General features: G+C 46.8%; 1 protein-coding gene across 1 annotated transcript in view; it reads left to right on the top strand.

Annotated features, from left to right (window-relative positions):
- The first annotated feature begins 234 nt into the window (after positions 1–234).
- FAM227A (family with sequence similarity 227 member A) overlaps positions 235–20,464 on the top strand; it is a 39,192-nt gene continuing 18,962 nt past the window's right edge. Inside the window, 7 exon segments of the mRNA XM_067010631.1 lie at positions 235–249; positions 1,385–1,486; positions 1,987–2,091; positions 4,106–4,229; positions 6,710–6,841; positions 17,453–17,602; positions 19,948–20,042. Coding sequence (XP_066866732.1) covers positions 235–249; positions 1,385–1,486; positions 1,987–2,091; positions 4,106–4,229; positions 6,710–6,841; positions 17,453–17,602; positions 19,948–20,042 — 723 coding nt within the window.

Below are 20,464 nucleotides of genomic sequence, written 5' to 3'. Positions count from 1 at the left end.
CCAGATGAGGAAACTGAGCACAGACAGTTTCAATAACATCCCTCAGGGTCACGCAGCTAATAAGCTTAAGAGCTGGATTAGTATCCAGGCAGTTTGGTATCAGAGTCTGTGCTCTCCATCTCTCTGATGATACTCCCTCTCTAAGGAAACGTGAGGAATGGCGGAAACGACAAAGCCAAGAGCAGGGCTCAGAGAGCTCCTTGCTAACTAGGGTGGTTTGTGTATCAATGCACCATGCCCTCAGCTTCTGTAGGCTTGAAGGGAGTGCCAAGGAGTCTTTCCCTTTGCAGCCAGGATGGGGGCAAAGAGAGATCTCTGCTCCTCCTAATGGTAAGAGGAGAGGCAGCCTTACCATATCCCTGGAGCCAGGCTGCCTGCTTTTGAGCCTCCCAGGCTGTATAAGCTTAGCCAAGCATCCTAACCTTTCGATCCTCATTTTTCTCTTCTATAAATTGGGGGTAACAGTTCCATCATCCAGCACCAACCGCAGAGATAGATGATGAAAAATAAAGTGAGATAAAGAATGAACGGCATAGCTCAGTGCCTGATACATGGCAAGCATTCAACAAATGTTACATATTATTGTGGTAGCAGCTTTGGAGTCAGGGAAGGTTCAAGACCCGGTTTAGGACAATGAAGCCTGAATTTTCTGCCTCTCTGAGTTCATTGATAGTTCTGTTCTAATTTGAGAACTCCATATGCTTACTGCTAACTCAGCAGGATTTCATGGTCCAGTGATTTGCATCTGTATAATATCTATGTTTGTTGATACTGATTATCATTGAATGAACACAGATGACAGCATGGAGCAACCGCCTAGAGTTATGGGTTCTGGTCCTGGCTCTGCCACTTGCTGGCTGTGTTACTTTGGGCAAGAGACTTCAGCAATATATTTATTTATTTTGGCCGCACCACGTGGCTTGCAGGATCTTAGTTTCCCCACCAGGGATCAAACCCTGCCCTCAACAGTGAAAACGCAGAGTCCTAACCTCTGGACCTCCAGGGAATCCCTGTGACTTCGTCAGTTTAGTCCTCAGTTTCCTCATCTGTGAAATGGAGATAATAACACATGCCTTGTATGATTATTGTAGGGGTTAAATGAGAACATGTAAAAACACCTGGCAAGGTAAATAGTTGGCACTCACTGAAAGGTTAGGTGTTTTGTTTTTTTTTAAGTTGACCCCAAAGTGTGTTGACTCCAAAGATGACTGGCGGGGAGGTGGTGTGATTAATGACAAGCCATGGAACGTAGGCGGAAAAGCATGTTTTGAGTGGAGATGATTATGAATCTGGCTGTGGCTCCAGGTAAATTTCAAAGAATAAATAAGTAAATAAATAAACAATAACAATAGCAACAATCATGTGAATTTTGTTTCTTTTCAAGTGTTTCTGTTCAGATAGAGAATTACAGCAGTTTCTCTCTTCTCCTTCTGTAAGAGCCATATGGCTGGACAGCTTCTGGTGGATCTTTCATGAACGGTACCAGGTAAATGCAAATCCAATGGCTTCTCTCCCTCACTTAAGTTATTTTTCTGTGGCACAAACCCCAGCCTCTTTAACATGGGCTGTAAGCCCTTCTGATTCCACCGACTGCCCCGGCAGCCTCATCTGTCACACCCTGTCCCCTCCCCACCCATGTCTCATCCATACACTATGGGCTGTAAACATTGCACCATGTCCTGCAGCTCCCCAGAGCATTAAGAACTGGTCTGTGTCACATAGCTGGTCAGTGGCAGGGCAGAGAGTAAAGTCAGGACCTCCTGGCCCAGAGTTTCGGTGCTCTCCTCAACATTCTACCTCTCTGTATGTGTTTTATAGATAGATCCTCTAAAACAAATCAGTGTAGTATTTCATAAATAATATGAGATTAAATACCTTGAAAATAAGATTCCTAAAAATGAGAGAAATCCTTAGTTAAGATTCCCAGTCCTTGGCCGCTTCAACAAGGGGCTCTAGTAATTACTTCTCCGTTTTTATTCCTGGTAGCCAAAGAAGGAAGTCCAGAGCAAGCTGTTCGACCGGATAGCCCAGCACTATGCCTTTCTTTTGTCTCGTGAATCCAGGTCCCACTACGAAGAGGCTCTCTTAAAAGTGAGCATCAATCACTGTTTAGGAAAAAAAATCACATTAGATAGCTGTTCACTGCTAGTGCCAAGTTAATGCCCTTAACGTGCTTTCCGTAAGGGAGTAATTAGTAAGTTGTGATGTATTCATATACTGACTTGTAATGCAGCAGTTACCCAAAATAAGGTAGATCTATATATACTGATAGGGAAGATGTAATGATGTATTTCAAGTGAAAAACAAAACTCCATGTTAGAAAAATTATATGTATATGTATGTGTGCCTATGAGTAGAAAAAGAAGGCTGAAAAAATATTTACCAAACTCATAGCAATGCTTATTATCTCCAGGGAATAAGGTTATAAGAAGCTTCCTTTTATAGTTTATTTATTTCTATAGTATTTAAATAAGCATGAGATTTAAAAATTATGAATATACATATGTACTTTTTATATATGTGTGTATGTACATGTATACTAAAAGGGTTGCTAGAAGAAAATATAAGTGAATATTTACATGATTTGGGGGTAGGGAAGGACTTTCTAAATATGACCCCAAGGGATTAACCATAAGAAGACATTTAACTATATAAATTATTTAAATTGCTACAGTCAAAGTTAAAAGGCAAATGAGAAACTACGCAAAAAATACTGGTAACATATATGCCACACAACATAAAGAAGTCTTACAAATCAATAAGAAAAATGGACCAATGGACAAAGTACATAAACCAGAAATTCACCAGGGAGGAAATGAAAATGGGAGAAAAAGTTCACCTCTGGCAATAATCGAGGGAATTCCCTGGTGGTCCAGTGGTTAGGACTCTGCGCTTCCACTGCAGGAGACGCAGGTTCCATCCCTGGTCGGGGAGCTAAGATCCTGCATGCTGCGGGGTGTGGCCCAAAAATAAAATAATAATAATTGAAAACACAAATTGAAACAATCCTTTGGTACATCTTTTTACCTACGAGATTGCATAGATTAAAACGTGTAATCCCCAGTGTTATGAAGGACACGGGGAAATGGCACTCAGACAGCCTGAGTGGGAAGTGAATTGGTACAGATGGGCTGAAAGGCACTTATACTAGTTAAGTGTCTGCTTAACAAGTCGCTTAGGCTTTCTGTGTCTCAGTTTCATCACCCATAAAATGGGGATAATAACACCTGTCTCGTTGAGTTGTCCTGAGATGATGTTTGTGAGGCATCTGACATATCACCCAGCACACGATAAGCCCCCAATATATCATAGCTGCTATTATTACTCTTATTATACCATCTTCTGGAGGTCATATTTGAATACATAGTCAAAGCTGCTTTCATTTATGCATTCAACATATTTTTGATTGCTTAATATGTGCCAGACACTGAGCTAGCTTAATAAATAAATAAATAGAATTATTCTACATAATCTGTAATGCAAAGTCCTAGAAACAAGACAATATCCACAGATGTGGAATGTTTAAGTAAATTTTGATATGGTCACTCAGCACAATATTATGAAGGTCACTACTGGAAAAAAAAAATCCCAAAGAGTTTATAGTAACCCAGGGAAGTGTTTATGTTATATGATGTTAAATTAATAAAGCCAGATGTAAATGTCTAATTTGACCTTAACCATAGTTAAAAAGCAACAACAGTACCACTTATGCACAGAAAAGGAAAAACAACAACAACCAGGAAGTAGGACTTAGTATTATCTCTGGGAGGCAGCAAGATGGGTATGTCAAATGTACTTTGTCATCTTCTGCTCTAATCTTTGGCCAGGTTGTAGAAGGGGCTGAGGCACAGACCGCATGCGGAGGAGCTGGGGGAGGGGGGTTTGCTGGCCAACGCACCATGGTGTTTGAGGAGTGGTCCCCCGGTAGGGTAAGGGGTCCACCGAGATGTGGGGCAGCTGCAGATAGAAATTGCTTCCCTCGTGAACAGGAAGGCAGCACGGTGTCAGGTAGAGAGTTCTATCACGGGTCCTTTCTGCAGTCGGGGGCTCTTTTCTGGGTGTGGAAATGTCCAGAATATTGCCTGAGCTCTGCTTGCCCCCACAGAGGTTGCCATCACTTCTGAGTAAAGCCCTGTACACCAGCTTCTGCTGCTGCTTCCCTCAGTCCTGGTTCAACACTCACGAATTCAAGTCTGACATCTGCAACACGATGAGCCTGTGGATTTCAGGTGAGAGGTGGCTACTTTCTCCCGGGGAAAGCAATTCCAGAAACACGTCTTCCGCCCCAGCCCAGGTAGGTTCCTGTTTGCCATCACACCTCTTCATCGAGGCAGTTGTTCTTTTCTCTCCTTGACAATCAAGAGAGTAAAGTGTGTGATTAGAGCCGGAGGAGTACTGATGATCCTCCTCCCTCAAACAGTTCTGAGACCTTCCTAGTCCCCTTTCGTCCGCAGCCGCATCGGCAGGGAGCAGGCTTCAGCACAGCCCCTGTTAGTTCACAATGTGCTGTAGGCCGATGGACCCAGGACCCCAAAAGCAGTGTGCTGGCTAGGTAATCCCACCTTCCACCCCCACTGTGACCCCACTTGACCCAACTGTCATCCCCTTCTCCCTGCAGCACACACAGTGCCCGCTTGATGTTTGCTTGTCAATTACTTTTCAGTCTCCTTCCTCATGTCCCCCATCTCAACCCAGACATCCTGAGGTCGTTGAAAGCTGAGAGGTTCCCTGTGTACTAGGTACTGTGCTAAGTAAGCACCTTTCACATTTCCTACTGTGTTGAGGGTCTCCGAGATCAATTCCACATTAGGAGATTTGGTAGAACTCACAGATCTCAGCATACAGTTGTATTTATGGCTAAGATTTATTATTGCGATGTAGTAAGAGTACACAGCCAGATCATAAGGGGAAAGGCAGGCAGCGTTTGGAGGAATTCACGTGCAGCCCTCCTCCTCCCGTGAGGAGTTATACAGAGCCCCTCATCCCACTGCAGTGAACACGCAGCAACATGTGTGTGGTGTTTCTGTCCAGAAGCCCATTAGAGAAACAGCGCCCAAGGGTTTTACTGCGGGCTGCTCATGGAGGCACCTCTGTCTATCATGTACCGAAGTTCTAGGGAAGCAGGTGTTTAGCATCAGCTACATTGTTATATAAACAGTCTAGGTGCAGTGAATCACTCTCCTCAGCTAGGGAAGAAAATTTCCCCCAGCTTTACTGAGATATAATTGACCTAGGACACTATGGAAGTTTAAGGTGTACAGTATGATCATTTGACACACGTATATATTATGAAGTTTTTACCACAAGCAGGTGAGTTAACACACCCCTCACCTCACATAATCCCCATCATGTTGTTGTTGTTTTATGGTGAACATTTAAGATTTACTCTCAGGACATCCCTGGTGGCACAGTGGTTAAGAATCCGCCTGCCAATGCAGGGCACAAGGGTTCGAGCCCTGGTCCAGGAAGATCCCACATGCCGCAGAGCAGCTAAGCCCGTGCGCCACAACTACTGAGCCCGCGTGCCACAATTACTGAAGCCCATGCACCTAGAGCCCATGCTCCACAACAAGAGAAGCCCCTGCTTGCCGCAACTAGAGAAAGCCTGTGCGCAGCAACAAAGACTCAACACAGCCAAAAATAAATGACTAAAATAGATAGACGAAAAAAATAAATAAATAAAAAGATTTACTCTCAGAGCAACTTTCAAGTGTACAATACAGTGTTATTATCTGTAGTCACCATGCTGTCCATTACATCCCCGGAACTTGTTCCTTCTGTAACTGCAAGTTTGTACCCTTTGCCCCACATCTCCTGATTTTCCCCACCCCCAGCCCCTGGCAACCACTGTTCTACTCTCTGCTTGTATGAGTTTTTTTGTTTGTTTTATTTTTTTTCTAAATTTATTTATTTATTTATTTTTGGCTGTGTTGGGTCTTTGGTGCTGTGCGCAGGCTTTCTCTAGTTGCGGCGAGTGGGGGCTACTCTTTGTTGTGGTGCGCAGGCTTCTCATTGCAGTGGCTTCTCTTGTTGTGGAGCACGGGCTCTAGGTGCACAGGCTTCAGTAGTTGTGGCACGTGGGCTCAGTAGTTGTGGCTTGCGGGCTCTAGAGCACAGGCTCAGTAGTTGTGGCGCACAGGCTTAGTTGCTCTGCGGCATGTGGGATCTTCCCAGGCCAGGGCTTGAACCCGTGTCCCTTGCATCGGCAGGCAGATTCTTAACCACTGAGCCACCAGCGAAGCCCAGCAAAGTGTAATAGTATGTTGAACAAACATTTGCCAAGTGCCTATTTATTGTGTGCCAGGTCCTATACTAAGCCCTGGAGGTGCAAGGATGAATCAGACCCAGCCCCTGCCTTCTGGGCAGAGGAGATAGACAGGAAAACAAATAATTACTATGCCTTCACACCTGTGTAGCATGTCACAGGTTCACACGTCTGTGCTGTGATCTGGTCCTCACGCTCCCACTGTCAGGAGGGCAGGGTGGGCATCACATCTCCATTTTCCAGATGAAGAAAGCAAAGTCTCAGAGAGAGGAAGTGGCTCGCTGCAGGCTACAAGGCCAGTACTGGGGGGAGGGAGGAGGGATCATGCTGGAAGCGCGGCCTCCCCGAGACCAGCACGGGCATCTCAGAGGCCTCTGTCTTCCATCTTCTGCCTCCCTTTCTCTTTTGCAGAAATTCTCATGATCACTCTTGACTCTCTCTTAGGTATATACCCTTGCCCACACAGCTATAATAGCTGGGACTACTCAAAACTGGATCCAGAGAGATTCCAGAGAGAAGAATTAATGTTGCAGAGAAAAAGACTGCTGAAGGGTAAGGTGCCAGCTAGGGACTTCTGTCCCCTCTGTCCCCTGCCACACCCAGCTACCATCTCGTCTGGGTTGGGAGGGGCCTTAATACTGAAATCCTCAGGCCTGGTTCTCTCTCACATACCCTAAACTAGCCTCCAAAATGACTGAAATGTTAATGCTTAGCAACTGTAGAGTCAGCACACCAGAAGTGCTGAGATGTGTGGGGATTTTAAAATAGTAGATGTCAGTTATTCGGTGTCTACCATGTGCCAGGCACCAGGTATCCTTTTTTATATATATATAAATTTATTTATTTTATTTTTTTTATTTTTGGCTGCATTGGGTCTTTGTTGCTGCCTGCGAGCTTTCTCTAGTTGTGGCCAAAGGGGCCACTCTTCGTTGCGGTGCGTGGGCTTCTTATTGCAGTGGCTTCTGTTGTTGCGGAGCACAGGCTCTAGGCGCGCGGGCTTCAGTAGTTGTGGCACGTGGGCTCAGTAGTTGTGGCTGGTGGGCTGTAGAACGCAGGCTCAGTAGTTGTGGCGCACGGCCTTAGTTGCTCTGCGGCATGTGGGATCTTCCCGGACCAGGGCTTGAACCCTTGTCCCCTGCATTGGCAGGCGGATTCTCAACCACTGCGCCACCAGGGAAGCCCCAGGTATCCTTTTGATTTAATCCTCACAACAGCCAGCTGAAGTACACATTAAATCCACTTCACAGGTGAGGAAACCAGAGTTCAGAGAAGCAACTTGCCCAAAGCCAACTTTCTTTTCACACTTAACAGACACGTAAAGAGCGCCACATGCCAGGCACTGTGCTACATAAACACTGGGAACACGGCGTGCAGGCAAGCACAGCCTCCACTGTGTGGTCTAGTGGGAAATCGAGGCCAGGCAGTTATCCTACAGCGGACTGGGCACTGGAGATGGGTATACAGGGTGCTGAGGCGGCAGGAGGAGGGGGACCCAGTCCAGCCCTAAGAAGGTCAGTAAGTGGCAGGTGAAGTGGACCACTGTGTTCCAGGCAGAGGACGGCAAGTGAGAAGGCCCAGAGGCACTGAGGGAACAGGGTGGCAGTCGTCGTGGCAACAGCGAAAGGACTGTGATGAGCAGCCAGCCCGCGGGTGGCTAACCCAGGATTCAGCTCAGGACCGTGAAGCCAGGGAGAAGCCACCTTGGGTTGGGATAAATTTACATCCTCCAGGCTGGGGGCTGTCTGCCTCTTCTCATGGGGCACCCCAGGGATGCCGCAAAGCCTTGTCTTTAATGGTCAGTAGGACCCCGGGGGGCAGACAACATCTGGCTAATCAAACCCCCGTAGCAACATCTAGGACCCTTTGGAGGGGATAGGAGTGAGGAGAGTTTGTTTGTTTTTTTTCTTAAATATGGTGAAAACAGTTCATACTGTCAGAGAGCATGTATCTGAGCACATAGCAGTAATCTGAATAAAAATAACGCTAATGCACCCGTCGTTCTCTGCACCAGCCACTGTTTGACTTGTGTCGTTCACCACCGCAGCTTTTTGAGAAGTCCTGTCACCTCCGTCTTACAGCGAGAATTGAGGTGCAGAGAGGTTCGTGTGCCCAGGGTTTTTCAGCACAGATGGGGAGCCAGGATTTTGTCCAGATAGGCTAATCAGTCTCCTGCTTTGGTCAGTCTAGCCTCTCTGACCGGTTAAACCATCCCCCTCCCTCAGTCTAACGCCCTCGGGGAAAGCAAGTGTGCTTGGCGGGAAGAGGGACCTCCTAAGAGGCAATGCTGTCTCGGCGGGGTGAGCTTCCTATCCCTGGAGGGCCCCGGCAGAGCTGCCGCATGATGCCTAAAAGGTCCCGTGTTGGGTGGGAAGTTGGGTGAGGTGTCCCCTAAAGACCCTCTTTCTGAAGGCTGGAAAACTGCAGTTAGGATTGCGGCTAGGATAAACTAGGCTGGGGGAATTGTCCCCAAGGCCATGTTAACTTTCGGTAATTCCCTAGGACACGCGCAGGACTCTGTGTAGTCCTACTCCCCGCCGTGATCTATTGCAGCGAAAGGGCACAAAGCACAATCTGCAAAGGGAAAAGACACGTGGAGCAAAGTGCAGTAAAACCATGCACAAGCTCGCAAGAGTCCTTTCCCGCAGAGTCACGCAGGACCCGCTTTAATTCCCCCAGCGAGTTGTGACAACTCGCGTGAAATGTCGCCTGTCAGAGGAGCTCGTTAGGGACCCAGTGCCCAGGGTTTTACTGGGGGCTGATCACATAGGCGCTCCCCTCTGTGATCACATACCCAGATTCCAAACTCCCAGAAGGAAAGTGGGTATTCAGCGTAAACCACATTGTTTGCACAGACAGTTGAGGCACAGTGAACCACTCTTATCAGTGGTGGGAGCCCTCCCGAAAGCTACATTCACAGATGCCAGTCAAGGGCCAAGCTTGCAATCAGGACTTTTCAAGGACAATAGTCAGGACTGCTGTGTTAACGCTTTTCTGCACAGTTGTGAAGATGGACGTGAAGCCATAAGAAAAAAGGAAACTCATGGAAATTCAAGAGCTTTTAAGCACAGTAAGGCAGGCCAGGAGGAGACTGGAGCTGGGGCGGGTTCCAGATTCTAAGCAGCTCTAAGCATCGAGCAGCCAGCATTTGTAGATGTTCCATTTAGAAGTACGTAATCAAGAGGAGGATCAGGTCTGTGGAGAAAGGCTATACGTTCAATTTTAGATGATGAATTTGAGGGAAGGGTGGAGCATCAGGTGGAGATGTCTAAGACAGTGTTGGTGATATGGCTAGGGGAGAGATCCGGGCTGGGACTCCCAACTGAGGATTTATTCAAATAGATGTGTTTGTAGAAATTACCTCTAAATGGGAATATCAAAGAAGGGAGAAAACAAGGAGGCTGAGGTCACAGCCTTGGGGACCTCCTACACGCAGGAAGCAGCAGAAAGAAATCAGAGGCAGGAGGAACCCAGAAAGCATAGGGCTGTGGCAGCCAAGGTGGGCTATACTGAGGGATGGTCAGTGGTGCCAACTACTACAGAGAGCACCACAGAACAAGGCCCAGGAGGAAGCCATGGAATCATACAGTTAGGTTGTATCGGCCTTATTGAAACCTAATTTACATAACATAAAATTAACCCTTTTGAAATGTATGATTCAGTGATTTTTAGTATATTCACATCACCACTAATTCCAAAACATTCTCATCATCCCCCTCCAAAAAAAAAAAACCCTGTTCGTGAACTTTGAAACAGCTATTAACATCAGGGGGTAAAAGGCGGGACCCAGATTTCAGGGAAAGTGATACAGAAGTGAAAACAGAGTAGAGAAAGGTGTGCTGGAGGAATTAACAGGGTTGGGGGTAGGAGAGCCACCCTCGTGTAAGCAAACACCATCGCTCTTAGATGCCAGCTGAAAAGGGCGGAAATAGAATGGGTAGGAGAGGAGAGCAGGGCGCTTCAGCAGCCCCCTCTCCCGTGAGGCCTCCTCCCTGGGGTTGGTTTCCTGGCTCCGGAGGCAGGCTGCTGGGCCTTCACCTCTCTGCCCCACGTGGCACCCGTGGCGTGGCAAAGACTCGCTGCTCTAAGTGTGGTCCAAGGACCAGCAGCATCGGAGTCTCTCTAGATCGACTAAAGCAGAGCCTGCAGTTTGCCAGCGTCTCTCAGGGATCTGTAAGCACGTTGCAGTTTGAGAAGTCCCGGTCCAGGGCACAAGGGAAGAGCATACCTGGCAGCCCTTAGCGAAGAGTCTGGCTGCAGTTATCAGCTGGAAATTATAATAGCCACCGCTTATTTTTCTAAGCATTTGCAGCTACTGACTCAAAAGGTTTGCTTTTCCAGCAGTCGTCGTGGACACACAGGAATGTCAAAGTGAAAAAAAACCATCTAACCTGGAAATTGTCCTCAAATTTAATGACATTTCAATGAATATTAAATTTAACATCTTAAGAGGTTGATAGATTGTTACTCTTTTAAGTGTTTAAGCCAACATTTATTCATTTCAATTGTGCAAAGTTCTGAGTTTTTGTTTTTGTTTTGAAGCCAGTGCTATTGTTTTTTTCTTATGGGTTGAGTGCTTGCCCTGTGTACTCTCTGCATACATCATTTTCTTTAACTGGCTCATCAGCCCTTCAAGGTAGTTAGTATTCACACCCTTTAACGGGATCAGAGATGTTAGGTAATTTGCCCGAGGTCACTCAGCAAGTGGAATGACAGAGAGGCTCTGCTTTGTCTGAGGCCAGTCCTCTTGCTGTTGCTGTTGCCTCCAGGGAGGGGGGCTGTCTCAAAGCTCCTGCTCTGCAGTGTCACCCCCAAGACAAGAAGGAACTGAAGAACTACTTTTTCTCCTCTTCCCTAGGAAGAGATTATTCTTTCCTCACTTCTAGGAGATACTCCGGCCGGAAGTCCCCCCAGAGCAGGAAGGTCTGCTGCCCTCAGGTGAGTGTGAGGCACAGACCCAGAGCCCTTGGAGCCCCCTAAGCTTCAGTGACTTACGGTCGCTTCTGCATCTCTTCACTCCCTGCCCCATCGTCTCGGGGAGGGGCCCTGCTTGTCCTCCAGATATACATGGATGAGTGGGGCACTGAAGGGTAGCCAGGAATGCAAGGACTGGGGGAAGAGAGGAAAGGAAGCAATCTTCAGGTGTAGGCCGCAGCACAGGTGCTTGTGTATCTTCTCCTCCCCAGTGACCCTCATCTCCAGCCTGAGCCTGGCCCTCCTCCCGACACCTCCTTGTTCCTCTCTGCCCAGTTCCTCTTCCCTGCTGCATAGCACCCAGCACCACCACTCCTCTCCCTTCCACTCCCAGCACCCCAGGTTGAGCTCCCTTCACTAGTGCAGTAGGCTCCTGTCTCCCTCAGGCTCTCATACCCCGTGCAGTGTTTTCAAAACACAAATCTAATTACATCATCCTGTCACCACCTGGCCCTGCCCTACTCCCCCAGCCCTAAACACCGTCCTCTCAGCCCAAATGAAAAACGCCTTCCAAGCCTCGGAAAGCTTCCTCCTGCCTTGAGGTAGACGGCCCTGTGGGGCCCTGCCATGTCTGGCCAGCCCTGTTGCCACCCTCCCGGACTCTGTTTTGTGTGGTGGGCTACTCCCATCTTCATTTTTTTTTTTTGGCTGCGCTGGGTCTTTGTTGCTGCGCACGGGCTTTCCCTAGTTGGGGCGAGTGACGGCTACCATTCATTGTGGTGCGTGGGCTTCTCATTGCAGTGGCTTCTCTTGTTGCAGAGCATGGGCTCTAGGCGCGCGGGCTTCAGTAGTTGTGGCATGTGGGCTTCAGTAGTTGTGGCTCGTGGGCTTCAGTAGTTGTGGCTCGTGGTCTCAGTTGCTCCTCGGCATGTGGGATCTTCCCAGACCAGGGCTCGAACCCGTGTCCCCTGCATTGGCAGGCGGATTCCTAGCCACTGCGCCACCAGGGAAGTCCCTCCCATCTTCTTGAAATGCCTTTTTCTCTTAGCTTCTACGTTGCCAGACTTTTTCAAGGGTCTTCTTTCCCGGCTGGCTCCGTGTCTCATCAGTCAGCTCTAGCCTGGCTCCTTCCCCTTCTATCTGTATATTCTTCCCAGGTGATCTCATCTGGTCTGGTGGCTTTAAATACCACATATATGCCGGTAACAGCCAAATCTCCCTCCACGCCCTGGCTTCTCTTGGGACTTGGGCAGATCTGTCCAACTGCCCTGTTAGCCTCCCTGGGAGGCTCTCAGCTTAGCCAGGGGAGGGGAGAGCACTGATTCACAGCCCGGCGTCACTCCTCTCCTGGCTCGTGGTGGCAGCCTCTTCCTGGGCTCCTTTCCTTCACTCTTAGCCCAGCCCAGCCGCCACACAGCGAGCGACCAGAGTGACCTTTGACAGACAGACACCAGACAAGGTTATTCCCTGCTCAAACCTCAGCAGCTTCTCCCGCGCCCTTCAGATGAACTCCAGACCCCTTAGCCTGACCTGAACTGCCCTGCGGAATCCAGCCACCATCTCTCTCTGCAGCCGCCCCACTTGCATTCCCTCACTGCACTTCCTTCTGCCTCTGGGACGCTCCAGGCCTGTGCCCAGTTGCGTCACTCGGCCGTCACCTTTGCCTGGAACGTGAGGGAAGGGCTGGCTCCTTCTTGTTCTTCAGATTCCAATTTCCTGTCATTGCCTTGGTGGCGTGCCTGGCTGCCCGACCACTCTGTGTCATCACGTTGACTATTATGATTCCCCGTACAGTGCTTATCATGCTCTGCTAGTCTTCCTGCAGGATTGATATGTTGTTTACTATCTGTCTCCCCCTCTTTGAATGTAAACCCCATGAGAACAAGACCTCCCTGTTCTATCTCAAGCTTCTAGGATAGACCATGTACAAAGAAGTCACTCAACAAATATCTCTTGACTTCGCAAAGGAGGTCATCTATGTAAACTCTTCACCCTGTGCTTAGTGTATAATGGTGCTCTATAAATGTCAGCCTCCAAAAGTATAGACAAAACAGGCGCTGTGGAGGGACAGCTGTCACTCCCAGGCCGAGATCAAAATATTATTCAGTGTTTTTGCACTGCCTGTCACAACCGTGTCAGACACATGTATTTTCTTGTACTGGAATATGTAGAATCTTCTGACAGTTATTTCAGAAACCCAGCTAAGAGAGTCAGTTTTCTTCCCCAGAAATAGAAATAATCAAAAGCTTTCCAGCCTTAAAAGCAGCTGAAGTTTTACTGGGCAAACCAGGATGGAGGGAGTCATCAGATTCCTCGTGCGGGCAGATCCTCTCTCTTCTTTTTAGCAAACATGCTTTCCCATCTGCTCAAGGAGATAGTTGGCTGTGTTCAAAATGTGCTTTTCAATGGCAGCAATCTGTCTGGGAGTCCACTGTTCGGGGGAATGAATGGCTGTCACTTTAAGTCTCTGACCTGTGGTTTGCCCTTCTCCCACTTCGTGTTGGGAATTTGCACAGTGGGAATGAAAAAGCATCTAACTGTATATCTGACTTCTGCCATGAGGCTCAGCTATAAATAAGGGCTCCTACCTATTAGAGACCGGGTCATTCGTTCATCTAATAAAATGAGAGAATTGTCCAATAAGACCTTTGTAAGGAGGAATCATCATCAGAGTTCTTATTTGCAAACAACGGAATCTACTCCAGCTACTTTAAACAGGAAGAATGTATTAAAGGGCATTAGTGGTGCACGGCTCCCCAGGATGGGCCAGTGCTTTGGTTTCAAATGCCATGCCACCAAGAATGATGCCCAAACCATACACCCCTGCAAAGGTACACTGATGTGCGCCGACCGATGGTAGTGGGGACTGATGCTAAAAACTGCACTCTGCTTTCCTTGAAAAGCCAGTTGCCCCTGTCAACAGTCTCTCCAAAAGCTAGAGTCTCGTTGGTTCCCCACTTCCTCACATTGCTCATTTCCATCTTGAAGTCTCAGGCAGGTGCGTTGCCTCTGAGGGCTAGAGCTAAGGTAAAATGTCTGCACCCAGCCACAGAAGAAGCTGGGAAACCAGCTTAAGTCTTTCACTTTGGGGCCTGGGTCTCATGAACGTGGAGAACATGTGACAAATTACACCCCCAGAAAGTGCCGTTTGAGCTGAGAACCAAAGGATGAGAGGGAGTCAGCCATTAGAAGAGTGAATGAAAGAACCTTCCAGGAAAAGGGAACAGCATGTGCAAAGGCCCTGAGGCAAATTTTAAAAGGGAGTTGAGATAGTCAGGGAACAGAGATAAGGCCAGTGACGCTGTAGCCCAGTGTGTGTGTGTGTGTGGAAGAGGGGCAGGAGTCAAGGCTGGAGAAGTAGCAGGGGCTGGATTCTGCAGAGTTGGGTGGGTCATAGTAAGAAGTATGGATATAATTTCAGTGCTGTGGGAATCCATTGAAATAAGGGGATGACATGATCTGATTTCTATTTTTTTCAAAGATCAGTGCCTTCTGAATATGGAGAATATAATTGAGAGGGGGACAGAAGACCAGTTAGGAGGCTTTTGCAGTTGTCTAAGGAAGAGGAAGTGACAGCAGGAGGCAAGAAGCAGAGAGATCTGGAAGGTGTTTTGGAGATCCATTTGCTAATGGATTGGCTTTGGGAGTGGGGAGGAGGGGCAAAAATGGGAGGAGTCAAGGATGCATCCCAGTGTGTGGCTTAAGCAGCTGAAGGTGTGTGGTGTTTGTGAGATGGAAAGTGCAGGGTCAGGGGTGGGGGAAAGCTATCAAGTTCAGTTTTGAACTTGTTAACTTTTAAGATGCCTGTGAGAAGTGCAAATGGAGATGTCAAGTAGGTAGTTAAACATGCAAGGCTAGACCAGAGGAGAGGCCAGGGTTAGAGAAAAAAACAATTTCTACCCAAGTTTCATGTATTTGTGACAAAATATGGGGACTACGAGTGAGTGACCACCATGGAGCCATAGGCAAAGGCAGAAAGACATACTAGGCTTGGTTCCAGAACAGCTAAACTTTCCCACCTATCAGTTATATAGCTTTGAGCAAATCGGAACCTCTCTGTACTTATTTGCAAAATGGGCATCATGACTGGTATTAGTTCTTATAGATTCAATCTAGGTTTAGGAGATGTCCCATAAATTGTTGTCTAGCCATGGCCTGTCAGAATGTTTGTTCATTTTAGCCAGAATTTTCCCAAGTTCCAGAGCATGGGTACATAGGGTCATTTAACAATAATGATCCAAATGCCTGCAGCTCATTCCCATACCTGCTAATACCAGATCTGCAAAGCCCACTTCCCTCACAGACATTCCAGGGCACCCCCAGATTGAATCTCACGTTGGCTCAAAGGCAAGTTTCCCTGCTGTTCTATCCCATCACAGCTAAGCCCTCAGTGTGCAGAATCTGAGCGGCAGGGTGACGCGGGGTGGAATGGTTCCGTCTCCTCTGTGCCATGGTAGGAAGGGGGTCCCAGGGGAGTCTTAGTTTACCCCCCAGCCCAGCAGTAGTCACCTTGCCTCATCTACTCAGAGGGCGATTGCTGGTCACAACACAAGAGAGTGGGTGGGAAAGGACTTTGGAGAGTCCACCACCACGTGCAGATTTTCTTTGCATATATCCTCCTAGTCCTTTCAACATCCCTGCACGGTAGGTAATTATTATCTTTACTTGACAAAGGGAGAAATAGACTCAAACTGGTGAAAAGTTGCCCCAGGCCACACGGCTGACTTCAGATGACGTCAGGATGCTGTCATTCTGAGCTCTTCCTGCACCATCATGCTGCCTCTCCAACAAATACGAGGGTCTAATAACTTCAACCAAGCCCATCTCCTTGCATCGATTCTCTGCTCCGCGACAGGTCGCTCCGAGGCCTGTTGAGAATGAGCACGGCGCTTCACTGTGCCCCGGGGGTGTCTTTTCTCTAACAGATCCGAGTAACCACTTCAACGCTATACAAATCAGTAGCTGTTGGACAACCAGCTGCATGGTGGATGGGAAGTCCTTGCAGCTTTCTTCTTCCCATTCAAATATCATATTTATATAAAAGCCAAGTGATGATTGTTGAGGCTGGTGGACTGCTTGTCTGCCACTTGGTGGGCCATCTGTTTAACATTGCCGAACTCCTACTCATCCTTGAAGACAGAACAAAAGTGTCTTCTCTCCTTGGAAGCCCTCCAGCTCTGCCCCAAACAGAATCAAGCATTTGCCACTCTGGCTTCCTAGAATACTCTGCTGGTACTGCTGACTATTAACTGTTCCCCAATATCTGTTGTTTCCTCCCTCTATAAAAAAAAAGAGAACCTATAAAATAAAGATTACATTTCCTCACCTCCCTTACACCTATGTGTAGCCATGTGACTAAGATCCAGTTAATGAGATTTCAGCAGATGTCCCTTGTGGCCGTTTCTGGGAGCCCTCCTTCAAAAAACATCTCACGTGTGACTCCTTCGTCTCTTTGTCCTTTTCTCCATTCTGCTGCCTGGAATGTGAATGTGACGACTGGAGCTCCAGTTGCCATCTTGGACCCTAAGAACAAGGGTCCTATCTTAGGAAAGTTGGAACTGAGCTAGAAGAAGTCAGAGTCCCTGAGGACTTATCACAGCAGAAATAACATATAGACCCTGAATTGCCTACCTTCAGACTATTAGGTGGGAGAGAAATTTCTGCCTAGTTTAGCCACTATTAATTTTGAGTCTTTGTCACTCACATACAAACCTAATCCTAAGTTACGTTACCTCTCTAATAAGTAGTACTTTCCACACCTTAGCATAATTGTCTGTTTACTATTATCTCCCCTGCTAGACTGGGAGCTCCTCTAAGCAGAGATTAGGTTTCAGGTTCTGCCCAGTGCCAGACACATTAGAAGTTGCTCAATGGAATGTTTCCTGAAGGAAGTGTGGTGAGTGATTGCATAAACAACGGTGCAATGTCAGCAGCGGAGCACTTGCCACGAGCAGCAACTCATGCACTTTGCATGCAGTAGCTGACTTAATCCCCGTAAGAGCCCCACGAGGAAACCACAGCAATCGAGAAGTTCAGTGACTTGCCCGAGATCACCAGCTGTTAAGTGACAGGGCTGGGACTGGAACCCCAGTCTGCCTCAGTCCCCAGCTCACGTATTTTCTACATCAGCCACTGCTCTCCCCCGTGCTCCCAGGATGGAGGGCTGAGTTGTTGAGCTGTGCATGAAAGGTCTCCCTCTACGTGTTCCTTTGTTGAGAATGATGACAGATAGCTGGGAAATTGCACGTATACTTTTTGTATTCCTCTCACTACCAGTTTTACTAAATTTGTCCTTCTGTGTTTTTGTTTTCGTCTTTTGTTTTTTCCTCTCTTTGGCATCTTCTGATATGAATTCAACCAATGAGAGAATCTCTTTTGCCCAGAAGAATTCAGTGGATGGCTCACAAATACAGAACACCTCAAAAGGTACATTAACCACCTAAAGGGGAAACGTAGGCTTTTGATTAATTATCATCTTGGGTTTTTTGGAACCTAATCTACCACCCTCATTTGCACCTGTGGTTCTAGCCTTGGGCCTTGACATCAAGCAATATCTTACGAGAAGACACAATTGTCTTCTCAGTTCAGTTATCACTAGTTAAGTTCCACTTTTGTGATAATGAGTTCCGCAGGTGCTCATATCTGTGGGGAAGAGAGATTGTTGGCAATGGAAGAAAATAAATCTAAGATATGATCACTGCTTTTCTCCCCCATCAGAAATCAGCATTTATCGAGTTAGAAACTGATTTGTACCTGGGTGTTAATTTACAAAGGTGACTGAGCGACTACACAGGTCAATGCCATTGAAAGAAAACTTTGTTACTGTCAGTTCTAGAAACGGGAGGCTCAGCTCACCATGCAGGACCCTGGGAGGGAGCTCCAGTGTTGGTTAGGAGGCAGAAATTGCTACTGAAAGCTCGGCCTCTCTGGACACTGGTGCCAAATCCAATCCCAGGGACAGAGTTTTGGGTGAAGTAGAAAAGGATAGCTTTATTGCTTTGCCAGGCAAAGGGGGACACACTGGGCTTGTGCCTCATAAAAGCTATATGTCCCAACCCCAGAGGATTTGATGAGGGGTTTTATAACAGTGGTTCAAAGGTGGGGTCCTGACAAGATTAGGGTGTGTGCAGGGCTCGCCCCCCCCCCTTAATCTTGTCTCAGGTGGTTTCTTGGCTGCTCCTCCCTTGATTAGCAACTGTTTGAATCCACCCTTTGGAACTTAGGGAAGGTCATGGAGGCTGGGGTCTTGCCTACAAGAAATGGTGGACAAAAGGAGGCCTCCGTGCCCGGGCTCCATTTGGTTTCAGGGCCTGGGAGCCCCACAGGGCCCTGCTCGGTTTCAAAAGGAGCAAGGGGAAAGCACAGGCCACAGCCCTTACTGGGATTTCCTTGGGAAAGGCAAGACAGGACAGGGTAAACAACTTGGGATTGGCTATATTGAATAATTCCGGTGGGCTTTGGAGTATAAGGGCTGTCCCTAGCTGTCTGGCACCTGGGCCTGGGCTGATTTACGTCAGGGGAAATATTGGCTTGGTGTGAGAGTTAGATAAAGGAGGTAGTTCAGAGTATGGGCTCTGGATCATGGAGGAGTTGTAAATAACTTTGGCCATTAGTTTGGCCCTGTAATTAATGGGTGCCAAATAGACAAGTATAGAACCTAAGAAACCTGAGTTAGAACATAAACACTTAAGTTTTCAAAACTTTTGCAGTGCTATTTTGATCTGTCCTAAATGTGTGCTACCCAGGGACCACATTTGAGACTTGAGAAGTGATCTACCCTGTAGTAGTTCAGTTCTCAAAGCCATCTGTTCAGGGTCAGATACACATTTATATTTGCAGCTCAGGGGTGAGCATATGCATCCATACACAATTATTTAGGATTCCTTTCTTGATCTCTCTCCTCTCTGTAATTTCCCATATATATATATATATATATATATATATATATATATACACACAGAGAGAGAGAGAATTTTTAGCAGTTCCTTACTGCAGTTCTCTTGGTAAGTTCCCTTGGTTTTGGTTTTTCTATTAAAGTCTTTATTTCATCTTTCTTCTTAAAGAATAGTTTTGCTGGGTATACACGTTTACCTTAACGCTTTGGTGATTTCATTCCACTGTCATCTTCTAGCTTCCGTTGTTACTGTTGAGAACTCTGCAGTCATTCTAATTGTTATCTGTTTATAGATAATCTGTTGTTTCTCTCTTCCTGTCTTTAAGATATTCTCTATTAACCTTCTACAGAAGAACCATAACTTTGTGCAAGAGTTGGATATATTTTTCTCTTTTAATCACAACACCTTTCCTGATTCCACTTAGCATTTTTAAAGCCTTTAGGCTCCTTCTTCCTTATTCTGGGACCATACTGTATTGTACAGAGTATTCTATCATGGCACATGAGTTAGTGTTACACTTATTATTTACCTGTCTTTTTTTCTTACTAAGCTGTGAGTTCCTTGAAGATAGTCTACTTCCAGCACCTAGCATGGGCCCAGCACATAGTAGAGGCTCAGCAAAATGTTGGATGGATGGATAGAAGGATGGGCAGATAGATTAGTAAATGGACAAATGTATGGCCACAAGTGTACACCTGGCTAAAATGCAAGTGAAATTCTATGAATTTACCTGAGTGACTTCCTCTAGCATCTCCCAATTATCTGAATATACCCAGGCATTTTCACATTAATAGAAAGCTGAGGTCTACCATATGCTCTTTCTCATCATAGCTGAGAAGCCCTATTGATCATTTTTTGTGCATATTGCTTTGACAGAGCATAATTATCAGACTCTGGTCTTGAGGAAAGCAACACAACAAGTCAAAAGGATATCAGCAGCAAGAGAACTTGAGAATATGCTTCCTAAGCCGGTGAGCACGTGATTGCAAACTTAATAGCAGAGATGATTTAAAGGGGGCTAGGAGATCTGGCTGGAAAAGCTAGCTCTGTGAAGATGTCAGGGTAAGAACTGGGGTATTTCTGATTGTAGACTTGGGTGAAACAGTAAGGAAATCTCGTAAGGGTAATTACTGACTGAGGTAGGCACAAGTTGAGTGAGAATTTTGCCTGGATTTCTCCAGAATTTAAATTACTTGCTTGAAACTCAAGAGCCTGGGTGTGATGGAAAGAGAACAGTCTCAGTTTTCTACTCTATAAAATGGGGACAATAATTCCTAGGTCCTGGTGTTCTTATGAGGTTTACCTGAGGTAGTGATGATAATTAACATGTAATGAACACTTACTACATATCAGGTGCTATACTAAACCTGTGCATACAGTGTATTTTATTTTA

Source organism: Kogia breviceps, chromosome 12 (genome assembly GCF_026419965.1).
Source record: "Kogia breviceps isolate mKogBre1 chromosome 12, mKogBre1 haplotype 1, whole genome shotgun sequence".
In the NCBI taxonomy this organism is placed as follows: Eukaryota; Metazoa; Chordata; class Mammalia; order Artiodactyla; family Physeteridae; genus Kogia; species Kogia breviceps.
This window is presented reverse-complemented; position numbering and strand designations above follow the sequence as displayed.